The sequence below is a fragment of the Salmo salar genome, chromosome 13 (genome assembly GCF_965601325.2).
Source record: "Salmo salar chromosome 13, fSalSal1, whole genome shotgun sequence".
NCBI lineage: Eukaryota > Metazoa > Chordata > Actinopteri > Salmoniformes > Salmonidae > Salmo > Salmo salar.
The window spans coordinates 85,514,748-85,534,908 of NC_138303.1; the positions used below are offsets into that span (position 1 = coordinate 85,514,748).

The following is a 20,161-nucleotide window of genomic DNA, read 5'->3' on the forward strand; positions in this document are numbered from 1 at the left end:
CACATCTCAACATGAACTGTTCATCAACTGTTCAAAGGAGACTGTGTGAATCAGGCCTTCATGACTGAATTGCTGCAAAGAAACCACTACTAAAGGACACCAATAATAAGAAGAGACTTGCTTGGGCCAAGAAACACAAGCAATGGACATTAGACCGGTGGAAATCTGACCTTTGGTCTAATGGCTCCAAATTTGAGATTTTTGGTTCCAACTGCCGTGTCTTTGTGAGACGCAGAGTAGGTGAATGGATGATTTCCGCGTGTTTGGTCCCCACCATGAAGCATGGTGGACGAGGTGTGATGGTGTGGGGGTGCATTGCTGGTGACACTGTCGGTGTCAGCATTCTGAGTTCCTCTGTCCAGTGTCTGTGTTATTCCTTTTTATTGGCCAGTCTGAAATATGGCTTTTTCTTTGCAACTCTACCTAGAAGGCCAGCATCCTGGAGTCGCCTCTTCACTGTTGACGTTGAGACTGGTGTTTTGTGGGTACTATTTAACGAAGCTGCCAGTTGAGGACTTGTGAGGCGTCTGTTTCTCAAACTAGACACTCTAATGTACTTGTCCTCTTGCTCAGTTGTGCACCGGGACCTTCCACTCCTCTTTCTATTCTGGTTCGAGCCAGTTTGCTCTGTTCTGTGAAGAGAGCCATACACAGCGTTGTACGAGATCTTCAGTTTCTTGACAATTTCTCACATGGAATAGCCTTAATTTCTCAGAACAAGAATAGGCTGACGAGTTTCAGAAGAAAGTTATTTGTTTATGGCCATTTTGAGCCTGTAATCGAACCCACAAATGCTGATGCTCCAGATACTCAACTAGTCTAAAGAAGGCCAGTTTTATTGCTTCTTTAATCAGAACAGTTTTCAGCTGTGCTAACATAATTACAAAAAGGTTTTCTAATTATCAATTAGCCTTTTAAAATGACAAACTGGGATTAGCAACGGGCCATTGGAACAATCAATCAACCAATCAATCAAATGTATTTATAAAGCCCTTTTTACATCAGCCGATGTCACAAAGTGCTATACAGAAACCCAGCCTAAAATCCCAAACAGCAAGCAATACAGACGTAGAAGCACGGTGGCTAGGAAAAACTCCCTAGAAAGACCAGAACCTAGGAAGAAACCTAGAGAGGAACCAGGCTCTGAGGGGTAGCCAGTCCTCTGGCTGTGCCGGGTGGAGATTATCAAAGTACATGGCAAAGATGTTCAAACGTTCATAGATGACCAGCAGGGTCAAATAATAATAATCACAGTGGTTGTAGAGGGTGCAACAGGCACCTCAGGGGTAAATGTCACTTGACTTTTCATAACACAGGAGTGATGGTTGCTGATAATGGACCTCTGTACACCTATGTAGATATTCCATAAAAAATCCTGCTGTTTACAGCTACAATAGACATTTACAACATTAGCAATGTCTACACTGTATTTCTGATCAATTTGATGTTATTTTAATGGACAAAAAATGTGATTTTCTTTCAAAAACAAGGACATTTCTAAGTGACCCCAAACAATCACGGCCGGATGAGATACAGCCTGGATTTTGATTTGTTTGACACTTTTTTGGTTCCTGCATGATTCCATACAGTATGTGTTATTTCATAGTTTGATGTATTCACTATTATTGTACCATGTAAAAAATAAAGAAAAACCCTTGAATGAATAGGTGTGTTCATACTTTTGACACGTACTGTATATCCTGTTCAAAACATAGCCATTTAACACTACACTGAATCGTGATGTTGGTAACCTCTGAGCTGTAATAAGCAGCAGTACAACCAGACCTAGTTTATCTCCCAGCTATAAGGTTACAGTACGTCCTCTTATCAGGAGTCTTTTGAAGCTTGCTCCGTTTAATTACCCCACCAAAATGTTCTTAGATTCACCCGGAAATTGGGAACACCCTTTACCACCCCTCCCATGTATACAGCTCCTCCTTTTGTGACTCACGGTTTTTCTTCTTTTACAGTTTTCTACAGTATGTGCACAGTGGATATCTCATCAAGAGGAAGAGAGAGACGGTGGGATGCTTTAGAAACAGAGCATCGCTAATTAAAATTGCCAGGCTAATTTGCTCCACTCTCTAAGCACTGACACTTGGCCGGTGGGATATTCTCCATCTGAAGACAGAGATGTTGGAATCAAATTACCGTTAATATTAATCTGTGCTGCAGCACCTTAGCTCCTTGTAGTTACCAGCATGCTAGTACAGGATAAAATAGCTCTCCAACGTATGTGATATTCTGAGCTATTCTCATTACTTTAAAAGACACAGTGGTAGTTCTACTGCAGTGGTAGTTCTACTGTAGATATTCCTATTCATCTGCAATTAGAGCTAAATTGCCAGTATATCTTGCTGTCAAATGGAACTGTACCATGTAGTGGTAGTTTCTCTTCCATTAGAGGATGCTGTATGAATTATAGAGGGAGTTGATGTTGTTCAAGACAATTACTGCATCCTTCCAATTGCCCCTCTATTAAAAAATACTGTGAAATGGTGCGGAGGACAATCAGTGCCTTCCTTCTGCCAGGAAGTAACAAACCGTTGATTCATATCAAATCAAAGTTATTCGTCATACACGTCATACAGGCTATGAGGGGTGGCCAGTCCTCTTCTGGCTGTGCCGGGTGAAGATTATAACAGAACATGGCCAAGATGTTCAAACATTCATAGATGACCAGCAGGGTCAAATAATAATAATCACAGTGGTTGTAGAGGGTGCAACAGGTCAGCACCTCAGGAGTAAATGTCTGTTGGCTTTTCATAGCCGATCATTCAGAGTATCTCTAACTCTCCTGCCGTCTCTAGAGAGTTGAAAACAGCAGGTCTGGGACAGGTAGCACGTCCGGTGAACAGGTCAGGGTTCCATAACCACAGGCAGAACTGTTGAAACTGGAGCAGCAGCACGACGAGGTGGACTGGGGACAGCAAGGAGTCATCAGGTGAGGTAGTCCTGAGGCATGGTCCTAGGACTCAGGTCCTCCGAAAGAAAGAAAGAAAGAAAGAAAGAAAGAAAGAAAGAAAGAAAGAAAGAAAGAAAGAAAGAAAGAAAGAAAGAAAGAAAGAAAGAAAGAAAGAAAGAAAGAAAGAAAGAAAGAAAGAGAGAAATAGAGAGAGAGAATTAGAGAGACCATAATTAAATTCACACAGGACACCGGATAAGACAGGATAAATACTCCAGATATAACAGACTGACCCTAGCCCCCCGACACAAACTATTGCAGCATAAATATTGGAGGCTGAGACAGGAGGGGTCGGAAGACACTGTGGCCCCGTCCGACGCTGAAGGCTCTGGGCTGCAGACCACCGCTGAAGACTCCGGACTGAGAGGCGTCGCTGGAGGCCCCGGGTTGAGGAACGTCGCTGGAGGCTCCGCGCTGAAGAGCGTCTTTATAGGTTCCAGACTGGGGACCTTCGCTGCAGGCTCCGTGCCATGGGTCATCACTACTGGTTCCAAATCATGGATAATCACTGGAGGCTTTGTGCCATGGATCATCACTGGAGGCTCCGGTCTATGGGTTATCACTGGAGGCTTCGTGCCATGGATCATCCCTACAAGCTCCGGGCCATGGATCATCACTGGAGGCTTCGTGCCTTGGATCATCCCTACGGGCTCCGGGCCATGGATCATCACTGGAGGCTTCGTGCCATGGATTAACACTACAGGCTCCGGGCCATGGATCATCACTGGAGGCTTCATGCCATAGATTGTCGCTGGAGACGTCAGACCATTGACCATCAGAGGCTTCCTTCGGGGTGCTGGAACTGGTCTTACCGGACTGGGGAGACGTACTTCGGACCGCGTGCTCACAGCAGGCACCGGCCTTACCGGGCTATGGTGGCGCACTGGAGGTCTGCTTCGTGGGGCTGGCATAGGAGGTGCCAGGCTAGTCACACACACCTTCAGGCTAGTGCGGGGAGCAGGAACAGGACGTACTGGGCTATGGTGGCGCACTGGAGGTCTGCTTCGTGGGGCTGGCATAGGAGGTGCCAGGCTAGTACCACATACCTTCAGGCTAGTGCGGGGAGCAGGAACAGGGCGTACTGGGCTATGGTGGCGCACTGGAGGTAGAGTGCGCAGAGCAGGCACATGGTCCACTGGGTCTTGAAGGTGCACTGGAGGTCTGGAGCGCACGGCCTGCACAACCCGCCCTGGCTGGATATTCAACTCCGCTCGATCACTGCGGGGTGCGGGCACAGTTCGCACCGGCCTTTGTATGCGCCCTGACAACACAGTGCGCGTCACCGCAAAATACGGTGTCTGCTCCATCACTTGCTCCTCATAATAAGCCTGGGAAGTTGTCTCAGGACTCCATCCTGACCCTGCCCAACTCCTCTTGTGGCCCCCCCTCAAAAATGTCTGGGGCTGCCTCTCCGTCTTGCCTTTAGGTGCATTTAGAGCCTCCTCTCGTCGCCGCTCTGCTCTTAGTGCCTCCACTTCTTCCCATGGACGGCGATTCCATCCCTCCTGGATCTCCTCCCATGTCCAGGATCCCTTGCCGTCCAATATCTTCTCCCATGTCCATTCCTCCTGCTGCTCCTTCTTCCGCTGCTTGGTCCTTCTTTGGTGGGTGGTTCTGTCATAGGCGTCGTAAGGGACAGACCAAGGCGCAGCGGGTATAGTGCTCATCTTCTTTCTTTATTTAGAGTGAACACTCAAACAAAATAAACAAACGACCAAACAGTTCCGTAAGGCACACGGCTATACAGAAAACAACCACCCACAAACCCAAAGGAAAAAAGGGCTGTCTAAGTATGGCTTCCAATCAGAGACAATGAAAGAAACCTGCATCTGATTGGAAACCATACTCGGCCACACATAGAAAACGAACATAGAAAATGAAAACTAGAACAAAACCCCTCTAAATAAACCAACCCCAAAACACACAAAAACAACACCCCCTGCCACGCCCTGACCATACTACCATGACAAAAGACCCCTTTACTGGTCAGGACGTGACAATATTCTTATATTCTTCAGTGTGTATATATACAGAACCGGTCAAAAGTTTGGACACACCTACTCATTCCAGGGCTTTTATTTATTTTTTACTATTTTCTACATTGTAGAATAATAGTGAAGACATCAAAACTATGAAATAACACATATGAAATCATGTAGTAACCAAAAAAGTGTTAAACAAATCAATATATATTTTATATTTGAGATTATTCAAAGTAGCCAACCTTTGCCTTGATTACAGCTTTGCACACTCTTGGTATTCTCTCAACCAGCTTCATGAGAATGGAGCCTGGAATGCATTTCAATTAACAGGTGTGCCTTGTTAGAAGTTAATTTGTGCCAATCAGTTGTGTTGTGACAAGGTATTTTTTATTTAACCTTTATTTAACTAGGCAAGTCAGTTAAGAACAAATTCTTATTTACAATGACAGCCTAGGAACAGTGGGATAACTGCCTTGTTGAGGGGCAGAACAACAGATTTTTACCTTGTCAGCTCGGGGATTCAATCTAGCAAACTTTTGGTTACTGGGCCAAAACTCTAACCACTTGGGTGCATGCCGCCGCAGGTAGGAGGGGTGGTATACAGAAGATGGCCCTATTTGGTAAAAGACCAAGTCCATATTATGACAAGAACAGCTCAAATAAGCAAAGAGTAACGACAGTCCATCATTACTTTAAGACATGAAGGTCAGTCAATATGGAACATTTCAAGAACTTTGAAACCATCAAGCACTATGATGAAACTGGCTCTCATGAGGACCGCCACAGGAAAGGAAGACCCAGAGTTACCTCTGCTGCAGAGGATAAGTTCATTAGAGTTAACTGCACATCAGATTGCAGCCCAAATAAATGCTTCACAGAGTTCAAGTAACAGACACATCTCAACATCACCTGTTCAGAGGATACTGTAAGTCGCTCTGGATAAGAGCGTCTGCTAAATGACTAAAATGTAAATGTAAAATGTGAATCAGGCCTTCATGATCGAATTGCTGAAAAGAGACCACTACTAAAAGTCACCAATAATAAGAGGAGACTGGCCTTGACCAAGTAACAAGGAATGGACATTAGACCGGTGGAAATCTGTCCTTTGGTCTGATGAGTCCAAATGTGAGATCTTTGGTTCCAACCACTGTGTCTTTGTGAGACGCAGAGTAGGTGAACGCCATCCCATCTGGTTTGCACTTAGTGGGACTATCATTTGTTTTTCAACAGGACAATTATCCAACACACCTTCAGGCTGTGTAAGGGCTATTTGACCAAGAAAGGAGAGTGATGGAGTGCTGCATCAGATGACTTGGCCTCCACAATCACCTGACCTCAACCCAATTGAGATGGTTTGGGATGAGTTGGACTGCAGAGTGAAGGACAGGCAGCCAACAAGTGCTCAGCATATGTGGGAACTCCTTCAAGACTGTTGGAAAATAATTCCAATTGAAGCTGGTTGAGAAAATGCCAAGAGTGTGCAAAGGGGTCATCAAGACAAAGGGTGGCTACTTTGAAGAATCTCAAATCTAAAATATATTTAGATTTGTTTAACACTTTTTTGATTACTATATGATTCCATATGTGTTTTGATGTCTTCACAACCTTTCTACAATGTAGAAAATATTAAAAATAAACAAAAATCCTTGAATGAGTAGGTGTGTCCAAACCTTTCAACTGGTACTGTATATGACTCAATAACAGTAATACAACAGTGCTTGTTATAAGACATCCAGGCAGATTCCAGGGCTGGCATTTAATTCAGCCCCATTTGACATCTAGGTAACACTTTGCTTGATCCACCTGGCCATCATCAGCCTTTACAACTCTAAAATAACCATGATATTACATCTACGATATCAGCCCGTGTCTACTGTGATGTCAAATGATCTAACAAACTACCTGTAAGCAAGATTGACACAAGCTATCGGTCAGTGGTTATAACAGTGCCATGTCATTAGGCTGGTATACAATCCCTTAGGTTGATTCCATTGCTTCCATGAAGGACTACTCCAGGACTCCTTCATTAAGCTCTCTGTTGTCTCCCCAGCACAGTTGTGAGAGCTGCTCCACAGCTCTTCTGAAGACCAGGTGTAACATAGTGATTACTTTGAGCTGTGTAACCAAACAAGTGTCCTGAGAGGGCACACCTGTGGCTGGTTTTTCTCCACTTGGCTGGATGCTGAGAAACATGTTGGCAAGCTGCCACCCTGTTTCTGGCCCTGCTGAAACGCAGCACTATCTGCATGCAACGGTATAGCCATCTCTCATGCTGATGTCCTAATCAAAAGAGTGTGAGGCAGCATCTCACAAGACAAATTTGCTCTGTTGTTTCTATTGAATTATTGAGAGAGAGAGCACTTCCCGTGCTCTTTGCCCTCTTATACATACTATAGCATACATAGCTGTGACAATATGCATGCACTTAGCTTACCTCACAGTTACCTCACAGTTTTGACATTTCCAGAACATTACCAGCATATTTCCTGGCAGCACTACTGATAAAATATAGAATATATTCTTGGCAATGGAATATGCCTTGACATTTGACTTTCATTTGTGCTATTTTGCGAGCGAGTATTCCAAATCGAATACCGGTAGGTTGTACAGACGAGCCAGGATACTTGTGAAAAGTATTTTTCAGAATCCTCCCCAATTTTCTCAGTCTCAGTCTGTCAAGTCCTGGGGTGGAATACATGAGACTGAACATTAGTGCATAAGCCTGAGGCCTTCACTCCTGAAATCCGGGCATTGCCAGCGATGAGATAAATGGCGAAAAGGAAACACATTTTGTCAATAACAACCTGGTGGCCAGCTCTATCATCTTATTGGCACAAAAAATGTGTATGTTTTGTGGAAAGTGAAAATGTGATTTTTTTTTCAGAGCCCTTTAGTGAAGGAACATAACTGAGTCCAGATCATTTGCCAGAGGAGTTTATAGGAGTTTCAGAGACTGAGAGGAATCCAAACCGCAGCCCTTCATCTGCTTCAATGTGTTCTTTTATCCTCTGACCTTTCACTACAGTACCCTAAACAGAGGACATAACTTAAGTCTGGACATAACTTGTTTTTGCTCCTCTTGTTGTTATACGGTCAAAAACAAAATACACCTTAATGTTAAACTCAGGCTGATGTAAAAAGGGCTTTATAAATACATTTGATTGATTGAAATACATTTGATTGAGGTATCAGGTGAACAGAAACATAAATCCATCCTTGTAATAGGTACATGCAACAAACTGTACAATTGACTATTAGGCACATGAACTCAGCATTAGGACATCTATGACAGTATTTGTTGATTCTATGGATTTAAGTCGTTTTTTAGATGCAGTAGGCTACTACTATGACTTCCCCATCTTAGCATGTCTTTCTCTCTGAAACCAACCAAACAAAAGTGGCATAAAAATAAAATAAAATACGTGGGTCATATTCTGCTCTGCTGGACAGCCCCCCCCATCAGACTACACCTCATGCTCTCTTCATTTCATCTCTAATACCGAAGCTAAACTGTATGACAGGAGATCGATCCACTGTGCACTGTTTAAATAGAGAGACATTGTTTACCAGTGGATTTTTCATCTTTAATTAGCCAACGCCAACCCTAATTTGCCTGAGGAAAATTAGGCTGCTCATGCATCAGAGCACTTCTGCCGTGCACTTGCCAGTTTCTCTGGCAGGCTTTGGCCCTAATGTGGACTTGAATGTAAAACATTGAACCGCTGCGAACAGTCACATGCCTAGCAAGGCCCACATCCAATTTCACAGGGTAATGAAAGGCAAAACACGCGATGTGAAATAAGCAAGCCTTCATCCTCAGACACACAGGCAGCACCTAGCTAAGAATGCAGACAGAAAAAAGATTTGTATGTTTTCTTTATGTCATCTGCTTTTCTGTGAGCCTTATCTTATCTCAAACAGTTGCTTCAACAATGGTTAAACAAGTTGACAAAAATAGCAAACCTACTGTATGTCCGCCCCTAATCTACAATCCTATTCCATTACATTACATAATCCATTAAATGAAAGGGCAAATGATTGAGAAGAAACCAGCTGGAGAAACAAGTAGGAAGTAAAATTACTTTATCTGGATTTAATTGCTATAGATTCCAGATGGGTCTCAGTCTGACTGTAGTGGTTTGCACTCTGGTCACAGTGCAAATACGGAACAATGCATTTGCCTGGCTGGCTGTATAGGCCAGTCCACTTCTTCAGGCTTACAACTTGTGTGTAATTCCGTGGGTTCTAACAAACCATTACCAAAGGAAAACAACATCTCACTTAATCTATATTGACAGCTTTATATTGACAAGCTGAGTCAATGACGTATTAGATGTAATTTCCTGGAACAGGGATTTGGCTATGTGTTGGAGATCTGAAGCACTCACTGAAGAGATGAAAGGTGGCAACTGCTTTTAAGAATCACATATCCCTAAAGAAAATACTACCCTGCACACAAAATCTTACCATGGAGACAGCTTTTGATCAAACTCCTGATGATTGCCTCCCGAGTGGCGCAGTAGTCTAAGGCACTGCATCGCAGTGTCACCACAGACCCGGGTTTGATCCAGGCTGTGGTACATAACTGGCCGTGACCAGGAGTCCCATAGGGTGGTGCACAATTTGCCCAGCGTTGTCTGGGTTAGGGGAGGTTTTGGCCGGGGGGGCTTTACTTGGCTCATCGCGTTCTAGTAACTCTTTATGGCGGGCCGGGCACCTGCAGGCTGACTTCAGTCGTCAGTCAAACAGTGTTTCCTCCGACACATTGTTGCGGGTGTTAAGAAGCGCGGTTAGGCGGGTCATGTTTTGGAGAACACATGACTCGACCTTCGCCTCTCCTGAGCCCGTTGGGAGTTGCAGCAATGAGACAAGATCGTAAGTGTATCGCAATTGGATATCACGAAATCGGGGAGAAAAAGGGGGTAAAATATATATATATACAGTTGAAGTCGGAAGTTTACATACACTTAGGTTGAAGTCATTAAAAGTCGTTTTTCAACCACTCCACAAATATCTTGTTAACAAACTATAGTTTTGGCAAGTCGGTTAGGACATCTACTTTGTGCATGACACAAGTAATTTTTCCAACAATTGTTTACAGACAGATTATTTCACTTATAATTCACTGTATCACAATTCCAGTGAGTCAGAAGTTTACATACACTAAGTTGACTGTGCCTTTAAACAGCTTGAAAATTCCAGAAAATTATGTCATGGATTTAGAAGCTTCTGATATTTCAAGGCCTACCTTCAAACTTTCAAGGCCTACCAACTGTGGCTCAGTTGGTAGAGCATGGTGTTTGCAACACCATTGTTGTGGGTTTGATTCCCATGGGGGATCAGTACGGGGAAGAATAATTTTTTTAATGAAATGTATTCACTACTGTAAGTCGCTCTGGATAAGACTGTCTGCTAAATGACTAAAATGTAAAAAAAAAAATGTAAATGTAAACTTCTGATATTTCAAGGCCTACCTTCAAACTCAGTGCCTTTTTGCTTGACATCATGGGAAAATCAAAATAAATCAGCCAAGACTTCAGAAAACAATTGTAGACCTCCACAAGTCTGGTTCATCCTTGGGAGAAATTTCCAAACGCCTGAAGGTACCACATTCATCTGTACAAACAATAGTACGCAAGTATAAATGCCATGGGACCACGCAGCGTCATACCGCTCAGGAAGGAGACACGTTCTGTCTCCTAGAGATGAATGTATTTTGGTGCGAAAAGTGCAAATCAATCCCAGAACAACAGCAAAGGACCTTGTGAAGATGCTGGAGGAAACAGGTACAAAAAGTATCTATAGCCACAGTAAAACAAGTCCTATATCGACATAACCTGAAAGGCCGCTCGGCAAGGAAGAAGCCACTGCTCCAAAACCCCAATTGAAAAGCCAGACTACGGTTTGCAACTGCACACTTTTTGGATAAAGAGTGTTCTTTTTGGAGAAATGTCCTCTGGTCTGATGAAACAAAAATAGAACTGTTTGGCCATAATGACCATTGTTATGTTTGGAGGAAAAAAGGGGATGCTTGCAAGCCAAAGAACACCATCCCAACTCTGAAGCACGGGAGTGGCAGCATCATGTTGTGGGGGTGCTTTGCTGCAGAAGGGACTGGTGCACTTCACAAAATAGATGGTATCATGAGGAAAGGAAATTATGTGATACATTGAAGCAACATCTCAGGACATTAGTCAGGAAGTTAAAGCTTGGTCGCAAATGGGTCTTTCCAAATAGACAATGACCCCAAGCATACTTCCAAAGTTGTGGCAAAATGGCTTAAGGACAACAAAGTCAAAGTATTGGAGTGGCCATCACAAAGCCCTGACCTCAATCCTATAGAACATTTGTGGGCAGAACTGAAAAAGTGTGTGCGAGCAAGGAGGCCTACAAAACTGACTCAGTTACACCAGCTCTGTCAGGAGGAATGGCCAAAATTCACCCAACTATTTTGTGGGAAGCTTGTGCAAGGCTATCCAAAACGTTTGACCCAAGTTAAACAAATTAAAGGAAATGCTACCAAATACTAATTGAGTGTATGTAAACTTCTGACCCACTGGGAATGTGAAGAAAAAAATAAAAGCTGAAATAAATAATTCACTCTACTATTATTATATGAAAAACTGAGTTTAAATGTATTTGGCTAAGGTGTATGTAAACTTCCGACTTCAACTGTATATATATATAGAATATAACTTGTGATGATTACAAATCTACTAATGTCTCCACCAACCAGTCAGGCCCCCAGCAGGCAGAAATAAGGTTACCAGACAAACATGGTGGTAGAGATCTGTAACATAGTGGTGACGTTCTTACTGCATCTCTATGGATGATGACATGTGTGTGTCTCTTCTGTTGGTTAACTGGGATTAAATAAAACATATTAACATTTAAAGAAAAGAAAATAGTTCCCTGTGACAGTATGTAGCCTGGGGATATGGTTTGTTTGTGTGATGTCATCACAGAGCTGAAAAAAGCTATCTTTTAAAAAATTAGACTGTGCCATTAATTGTACTAGCCATATGGTCTAGTGTCTGAATGGCATGTTCACTTAAATTCCTTAGGAGGTGCTGGAATGGCCCAGTAGTATTTACACTCAGTGGGGTCTTGTTGAATACACACACAAATTGTGTGTGTGCTCGCGCATACTTGTGCGTGTGTGTTTCATTATAATATGATGAAAAGCTAGCTTCGCCAGAGATATGCAGCCTTCTTTGCATGCTTAGGATAGTTTGAAGAAAATGGCTCAGGCTAGCATAGTAGGCCTTTGTCTGCACCGAATCTCTTTTTAAAATGAAGCACATAATAAAAGTACATAGCAGCAAATAATGAAACACCAACAGTACACACATTTAGATCAGTGATGGGCAACTGCGGCCCGCAGGCCCCCTTTTTGAAGGCCCGCCTTGGAACTCAGTCAGGGTTTCAACTTACTGTTGCAAAGTAGAATAGTAGAATACACAAGATGCAATTTCGAAATATGGTTGTGCTTCAACAGTTTTTCTCTTGTTACAGTATGTCAGTCACTGATAGCCACTCAATTAGCCCATGTCAGCTAAAATGTTTTAGATTAGTAAGTTAGTCTAGAGAAAAGCTTTCTAAACTTGTAGTAATCAAGGTCGAATTAGAGCCCCAGGTGACCCCATTGATTTTGTTAGTCAGTCTCACTCAGATATCATATTCCAAACTGCAAACATTTCTCTCCACCCTATGGCAAAATTAGTAGAATTGCATGAAATTAGCTGTAAAACTGCTAATGTTCCTCTCCGCCGCATGGCAAAAGGAGTAAAATTGCACAAAATGAACTATAAAACGTAAAAATGTGCATGAAATTAGTTATAAAATTGCCAAATCTTCTCTCCGCCCCATGGCAAAATATGTATAATTGAAGCAAACTAGCTTCAACATTTTCTCTACACCCCATGGCAAAATGTGTAGAATTGCACGATGCAGCCCCCCATGATGACTTCAGATTTTTTGTGGCCCTAACCCCAATCAGTTGCCCATCCCTGATTTAGATCGTGAATTCACTACTGCATGGAAAAAATACTCAGCTGGCTGCTCATTGTTTAAAAACCTAAAGCACATTTTCATGTCTTCAGAGAGTGTGTGAGCACAGACAGGCCTCAGTGTCATGCTGCATCTCCCCCTGACTGCCTGTCTCATCTCCTCTTGCTCCGCTCTTCTCCTTTCCCTTCCCATTCTGTTTAGCTTGACCGTGGTTTCCTTCTTCTCCCTATTCTTCCCTGCTGAGATGTTTCAGACGTCGTATCATCATTATCACCTCACCATTCTCCTTTCAACGGTTCATTTCAGAGTGGTCCTGTATATTATATCTGGGTGAGTTTGTCTCTGATGGCTCTCATCATGATGACATACACACCTCAGTGAACGTAAAGCGGCAGCTTTGCCACAAGCTCAGTCAAATTAAGTCTGAGTTTGTTTTTGAGCACACAGGAACAAATGTAATAATTTTACACAGCCGAGCCGAAAGTAGATTGTGTAGTTCATCAAATCTATGAGGTCTTACAGAAGCACAGAGTGTACAAAATATTAGGAACACCTTCCTAATATTGGGTTACACACCCTTTTTCCTTCAGAACAGCCTCACTTCGTTGGGGTCTGGACTCTACAAGGTGTCAAAAGTGTTCCACAGGGATGCTGGTCCATGTTGATTCCAATGCTTCCCACAGTTGTGTCAAGTTGGCTGGATGCCATTTGGGTGGTGTTCCTAATGTTTTGTACACCCAGTGTACATGTTCTAAAGCAAAATCACTTTTGCTCCTGGAAGGAAATCACCCAACATTTGTGCAGCACAGCACCACTTGTAATGTGGTCTGTGTGTAGCTTGTGTAGAGGAGTCAGGTGCAGGACAGCAGATATGAGTAAATAAACTTAATTTACTCAAAATAGACAAATGTAATACAATAAAGCGAGCCCACATTACGGACCGTCTTACATACAATCAATTACTCACAAACAAACATGGGGGAACAGAGGGTTAAATAATGAACAAGTAATTGGGGGATTGAAACCAGGTGTGTAAGACAAAGACAAAACAAATGGAAAATGAAAAGTGGATCGGCGATGGCTAGAAGGCCGGTGACGTCGACCGCCGAACGCCACCCGAACAAGGAGAGGGACCGACTTCGGCGGAAGTCGTGACACCACTGCTCTGGCCCTAGTACAGTGATGAACTGTAAATCAACATCAAAGTTGTAATGCCAAGCATTAAATCCCTCTGATTAATCTGGGTCAATACAGTCTGACCTGTTCTGCTAGGCTGGGTCTGCATCGGCCTCTTCCTAACAGAAAGCGGTAATGATTAGCTGACTTGCCTTTGGCTCTTCAACAGTACACACTGACTCTCTGAACAAAGAGCTTCAATAATGTAATCTATATCTTCTTATTCATAACCAGGCTACAGTGGATTGATATAGCTGTGCTGGAGTGTGAATTATCATTGTTTTGAAGGATCACATGAACTACAGTATACACTGAGTATACCAAACATTCCTAATATTTAGTTGCTTTCAACTGGATTCACCTGGTCAGGGTATGTCATGGAAAGAGCAGGTGTTCTTCATGTTTTGTATACTTAGTGTAGTGGGTGGCTGTATGCTACAGTATGTACTGTATAGAGGTTATAGAAGATGATTGATACCTTTATAACTGCACTAAGTCCCTCAGCAAGCAGCAGTGTGCAACTCCTCTGCAATACTAATGAACATTTCCAACCTGCTGGAGGCAATAGCTCTCCAGCGCTGGGAGGGATTTCACTCCCCAGGATGGAACATCACATCCCTTTTCTCTTGGTGCCTGCCTGTGACTGGAGGCACAGTCGGGCTTGATGAAAAGGGGTCGGATGGTGTGGGTCTGATAGGGCGCTGCAGCAGCACCTGTTTCACATTACACTGTAACCCCAGAATGAAAAACTGACAGACTCAATCACATTCACTCCAAAGATACTGACAGGCAGGCAGCGCAGAAGACTGCAATCATGGGAGGAATTATTTTAATGAAAACCTGAAGTGGCACTTATTCACTTTCATTGTCATAGGAACTATTTTGATGGGAAATATATTTGACTGACTCATAGGACTTGAAGTCTACCTAACTCCTGGGCTGGGCCTGGGGTACTTACAGGTTTAGTTCAGGAGATAAAAACACCTTGTCATGTCTTCAGGAATATCTCCAGAGACTAATTTCACAGGAGATGAAATGGTCACCAATTTGCCTGGCATTCATTTAATATAACTGTCATATATTTAGGAAAATCACATAGCCTAATGCTTAATTTTTCATATAGAATCATTACTTCTTCTCCAGATAGGCTATAGAACATGCATTAAAGAATACCAAAAATGTCACTTTCCCTCAACTAGCCCACTTGACTACAGAGTAGATACCATCATATCTGGACTCGCTTTGTCTGTGCCCCATGCAGACAAACACTGTATAGCTGTGCCCGCGCTGATTCTTCCCAGCCCACATGTCTGCAGTGGCGGCACGGCGAGGAAGCTGTTAGAATTCAACGTCAGATCAAGTATAATCAACGCCCCCCTGCTGGCTCAATTGGATCCTTATTCACAAAAAATATAATCTTCTCGCTCCGCAACCATCTTTGAGAAAGTCTGTGCCTTTTTTCTCAACGGAAGAAGATTCGCTCTGCTGCAGTTCGGCTCGCAGTTCAATGTATGTCACTCGTAGTCCACAGTGAGAGGCTGAGAGCTCCTTGCACATCTGGCGGATTTTCTCTGCGAATAGGCTTGTCTACCTACATGGTTTCCCTGTATCAGATTCGTTTGAAGAGTTAAATTCAGAGGTCTGATAAAATGGGGCATCGCATAATAGCGACTGTCCTTTGTTTTGTGTGGCTTTTTTGTAAATCGCATGGAGCGTTTCCAAACCAGATAAATATAGGTAAGTTATATTTGAAATTACTAAAATGTTTTTTCTTTAGCCTAAAAAGAAAACGAGATAAATGTACATTAAAAGCTTGTGTGATGTTGACTTCATTTGCACTGATTATTATTTGCATAATTCATTGTCAAGTTCATCAGTCATACCCTAAGGAGAGGTAGCAGACTAGCTAAGAGAAACAATGCGCTTAAGAGTGGGGGGAGGGTATAAAAAATAACCAAAAGTTGCACATACTTACCTATTTAAATATCTTCATGTAGAACTTTCCACCACTTCACTGGGCAGTATAGATTATACATTAACAAATGAATCACAGTAGAATGAATTGGTTGATGTTTATTCTAGATAAAGCAATGTTCATCCAGTTAGTAATGTGAAATAACTTGGGGCGGAAAATAGGACTGATCATTTGTCGTCAGTGATAGAAAATCATTTATAAGGGCTGATATTGATGTCATACTATGTTTTCATGAAACAGAATAAGAGGAACTAAGCTATGCAATTCTTCCCATTCTCCTCTCCTCTTTCGTTTATAGGTGGGCTTTTTATGCGCTCTACAGTGCAGGAGCACAGCGCCTTCAGATTCGCTGTTCAGCTGTATAATACCAATCAAAATGTGACGGAGAAACCTTTCCATCTCAATTATAATGTAGACAACCTCGAATCATCCAACAGCTTCTCCGTCACACATGCGTGTGAGTACCACGACACTAAATGATGGCAATGTATTTCATTTAATTAACGAGGGCACTGCTTCCCCCCCACCCTCTCAATATATTATGAGCTGCTACTGCACCGACTTGGGGGCTATATCCACAGTGGCATTGGCTTGACGCCTATGTAAATTATGTCTGCTTTAATGCAATATTATATTGATTGTTGGCTAATTGCTATAGCATTAGAAGACAATCATCCCACACATGTCTTCTGAGCTGTCACTGCACATGGCTTTGCTGATGGTAGGGTATAGGGTTGGCTCAAATTGAAGAGAACAATTCCAGAAAAACACTGAACCATCCACATGAAAACATTGCAATGCTGTTGTGTGTCAATGTCAGCTTCATGAGCTTTTAAGTGGCATAAGAACAAGTTATTTCAGAGCCTGAGGATATACAGCTTATTTCAAGCTGGAGTGATTGTTAAAGATTCACAATATGGTTGATCTTTTATAGTTTATCTGTTCATTCTTTCCTTTCCGGATATTCTATATTTTGTATGCAAAACACTTTTTCACACCACTGTGATTGTCAAAGAAAGTTGGACTATTCTACAAGCCCTAGTTCCTTTCAGATGAAGCCGTAGATATTCCAAAGAGGTGGTTGTTGCAGAAATTGCTGTATAGTCTAATAATCAAAACGACGTATTCAGTTCTCTGTTATATCCCATTTTTTTGTGAGTTACCTACACTGTAGTAGATAGAAGTGATATTTAGTTTTGTCATGCACAGTACACTAGTCAAGTGTGTACATTAAGAGCATTTAAAAAGAAGAGGTTATGGTCAGCTAAGTCTACACTAAATTGAAAAACATTATGTCTAAACTGCATAGCAGTTATCTTGACACGTGAAGCACAATGGTACACAGGTACAGATGTTTCATGTATACGAAGACACACAGTAAACTTGTCATGTCTGTCTGTAGCTGGGATATTTCACAAAATACTTGAAATAATGTCATTGAGAATATCACAGTTATCATCGGTAGGAAATGCTTCTCGATTCTTTGGATACTATTCAACAGAGGCTGCTGTTGTTCTGTTGGAAAACTATGTTAATATTTCTCTGAACTGACAATTCCACATTCCTCTGGCAAAGATGCTTCTCTCTACCTTGTGTTGTAGCTGTGGTATAAAAAAAAGTTAATTAATGGCATTTGACAGTGTTACATCTCCTATTTTAGTTGCTGTTCACTTGGGACACTATTGTAAGGTCACAGCGATAGGCTTGTAATGAGGGTGCACATGAATAAGCCTGCAGTGTATCTCACTGTTGGGCTTTATTTAACCCCCCACCTCTGGTTGCATCATTTTGCTATAGCCTACGCTGTAAGTTGTTGAATTTACTTTGTACCAATTCCCTTTACTGTGACTGTGAGGATAGCTTTGGTAAAATCAATTTCCTCTATTAGATTTGTAGAATGAATTCTCATTCATTTCTGGAACTGACTAGTTAATTTGATTGCCGGGGTGGAGAAATTGACCTATAATTGGAGCGAATGGATGGCTTTTAGATATTGCAGGATTCATGAAATGCCTCCTGTTGCTATAGTGATCAATATGACAGAATATGGATATCTGCCACATGACTGACAAGCAGGTATGAGCCTTTCTGCCAAGCAAAGCTAAGTAAAGTAAACATGTGCTCTGTGCACATTTCAGTTGCACATTTTTCCATTGTGATTAGATGCAGTATTTGCTGTTTCTAGTTTGAGTAAATGTAATGTTTTAAATTCAAAGAGGAGCCAATGCCAATCTCAGTTTGATGCCAGCTAGCTATCCCAAGAATAAACGTTTTTTGCTTCAGCAAGAAACTCAGACGTAATTTACCTGAACTGCATTCAGCTCAATATTGCAGTGTTTATTGAAGACAATAACCTATAGATTGCTTTTCTTTCTTTTTTTTAACTGAAATAAATATATTTATCTGTTTGCTTATTTAATATTCGACATGTTGGAGTGTATTCTGATGTCAGGTCTTTGCATTTGCTTTTGTCGAATGGCATGCGATGGGACCCTCTGGTTCATTCTAGATGAGAATGGTTGTGGACAGGGAGTGGGCTTCCAAAATCGTACTGCCTTCCTCTGGCAGCATTGGATGTGTCTGGGAGCCACAGGGACTGTCAGAAGCACTCTTTTGGCATGTTAACTTTTCACTAACTGTACTTCTCTAAGGATGAGGAAGACTATTCAAATATGTGTCAGCAAATAGAATTAGCCACTCAGATGGTAGTGTAACTCAATAAAGAGAAAAAATATGAGGAAATCTGGAGCTTGTTTGATGCCTTTGCGGGCTCATCTATTAAAGTGCAAAATCATCTCTTGTTGTGATGATTTTGTACTTACAAATTGACATCTGTCCTTCTGTGTGGTTTTTGTGTATTGTGGTATTTCCGTTTGTTTAAAACCATGTCTGTTAATGGCATGACACAAATGAAAATCTGAAGGGAACATTATAAGTCGGACTTCCATGAAGCCTTCATAAAGCACTCATAACACCACCAGTGCCATGATATAATACAAATCTGTTTATGTCACTTTCCCTTTGAAATTGACATCAGAAGAAGAAGAGGGAGAAAATAGAAGAGTAGCCAACTTGGAAAACCTTTGACTTTGACCAGAGGGCCTACACAGCCTGACATTTCAATGTGTAGCACTTTAACAATATTCATGTTTTTCACATTTATTAAATTAGAGCCTTCATGTATGTATTTCTAAATTACATTTTTTAAACATTTTTAGTCATTTAGTAGACACTCTTATCCAGAGCAACTTACAGTAGTGAATACATTTCATAATTTATTTTTCCTGTACTGGTCCCCCGTGGGAATCGAACCCACAACCCAGGCATTGCCAACACCATGCTCTACCAACTGAGCCACACGGGACTGTGAATTGAAGGTTATAAAACATTTATTTTACATTCAGTGCTTTGAACTGTATTTCTATATTTTAATTGCTAATTGGATTACAATTGCGCATAATGATGATTCGTTTTTCACTTTTCCAACTTTTGTGTCTTACTGTAATTTTTCTTTTTTCATCTATTTAGCATTAGAGGGCAAATATGGAGAAAAGTTACCTCATCAGACACTAACATTGTTGGACAATAACACAGTTATTATTATTTATTAGTCACACTTTTTAATGTCAGATGAAATTATCAAATGGATGATATGTATATACAGTGCATTCAGAAATTATTCAGACCCCTTGACTTTTCCACATTTTAGTACGTTACAGACTTATTCTAAAATTGATTTAAAAAAAAATTCTCTCATCAATCTACAAATAATACCCCATCATGCCAAAACAAAAACTGGGTTTTAGAAATGTTTGCAAATGCATTAAAAATAAAAAACTGATATCACATTTACATAAGTATTCAGACCCTTTACTTAGTACTTTGTTGAAGCACCTTTGGCAGCGATTACATCCTCGTGTCTTCTTGGGTATGACGCTACAAGCTTGGCACACCTGTATTTGGGCATTTCTCCCATTATTCTCTGCAGATCCTCTCAATCTGTCAGGTTGGATGGGGACCGTCACTGCACAGCTATTTTCTGGTCTCTCCAGA

General features: G+C 41.7%; 1 protein-coding gene across 1 annotated transcript in view; it reads left to right on the forward strand.

Moving 5' to 3' along the window:
- The first annotated feature begins 15,402 nt into the window (after positions 1–15,402).
- LOC106567848 (glutamate receptor 3) overlaps positions 15,403–20,161 on the forward strand; it is a 116,955-nt gene continuing 112,196 nt past the window's right edge. Inside the window, exons 1-2 of the mRNA XM_082960406.1 lie at positions 15,403–15,870; positions 16,407–16,565. Of these exons, the coding sequence (XP_082816532.1) occupies positions 15,783–15,870; positions 16,407–16,565 (247 nt within the window). The 5' untranslated portion in view covers positions 15,403–15,782. The remainder of the gene's footprint in view (positions 15,871–16,406; positions 16,566–20,161) is intronic.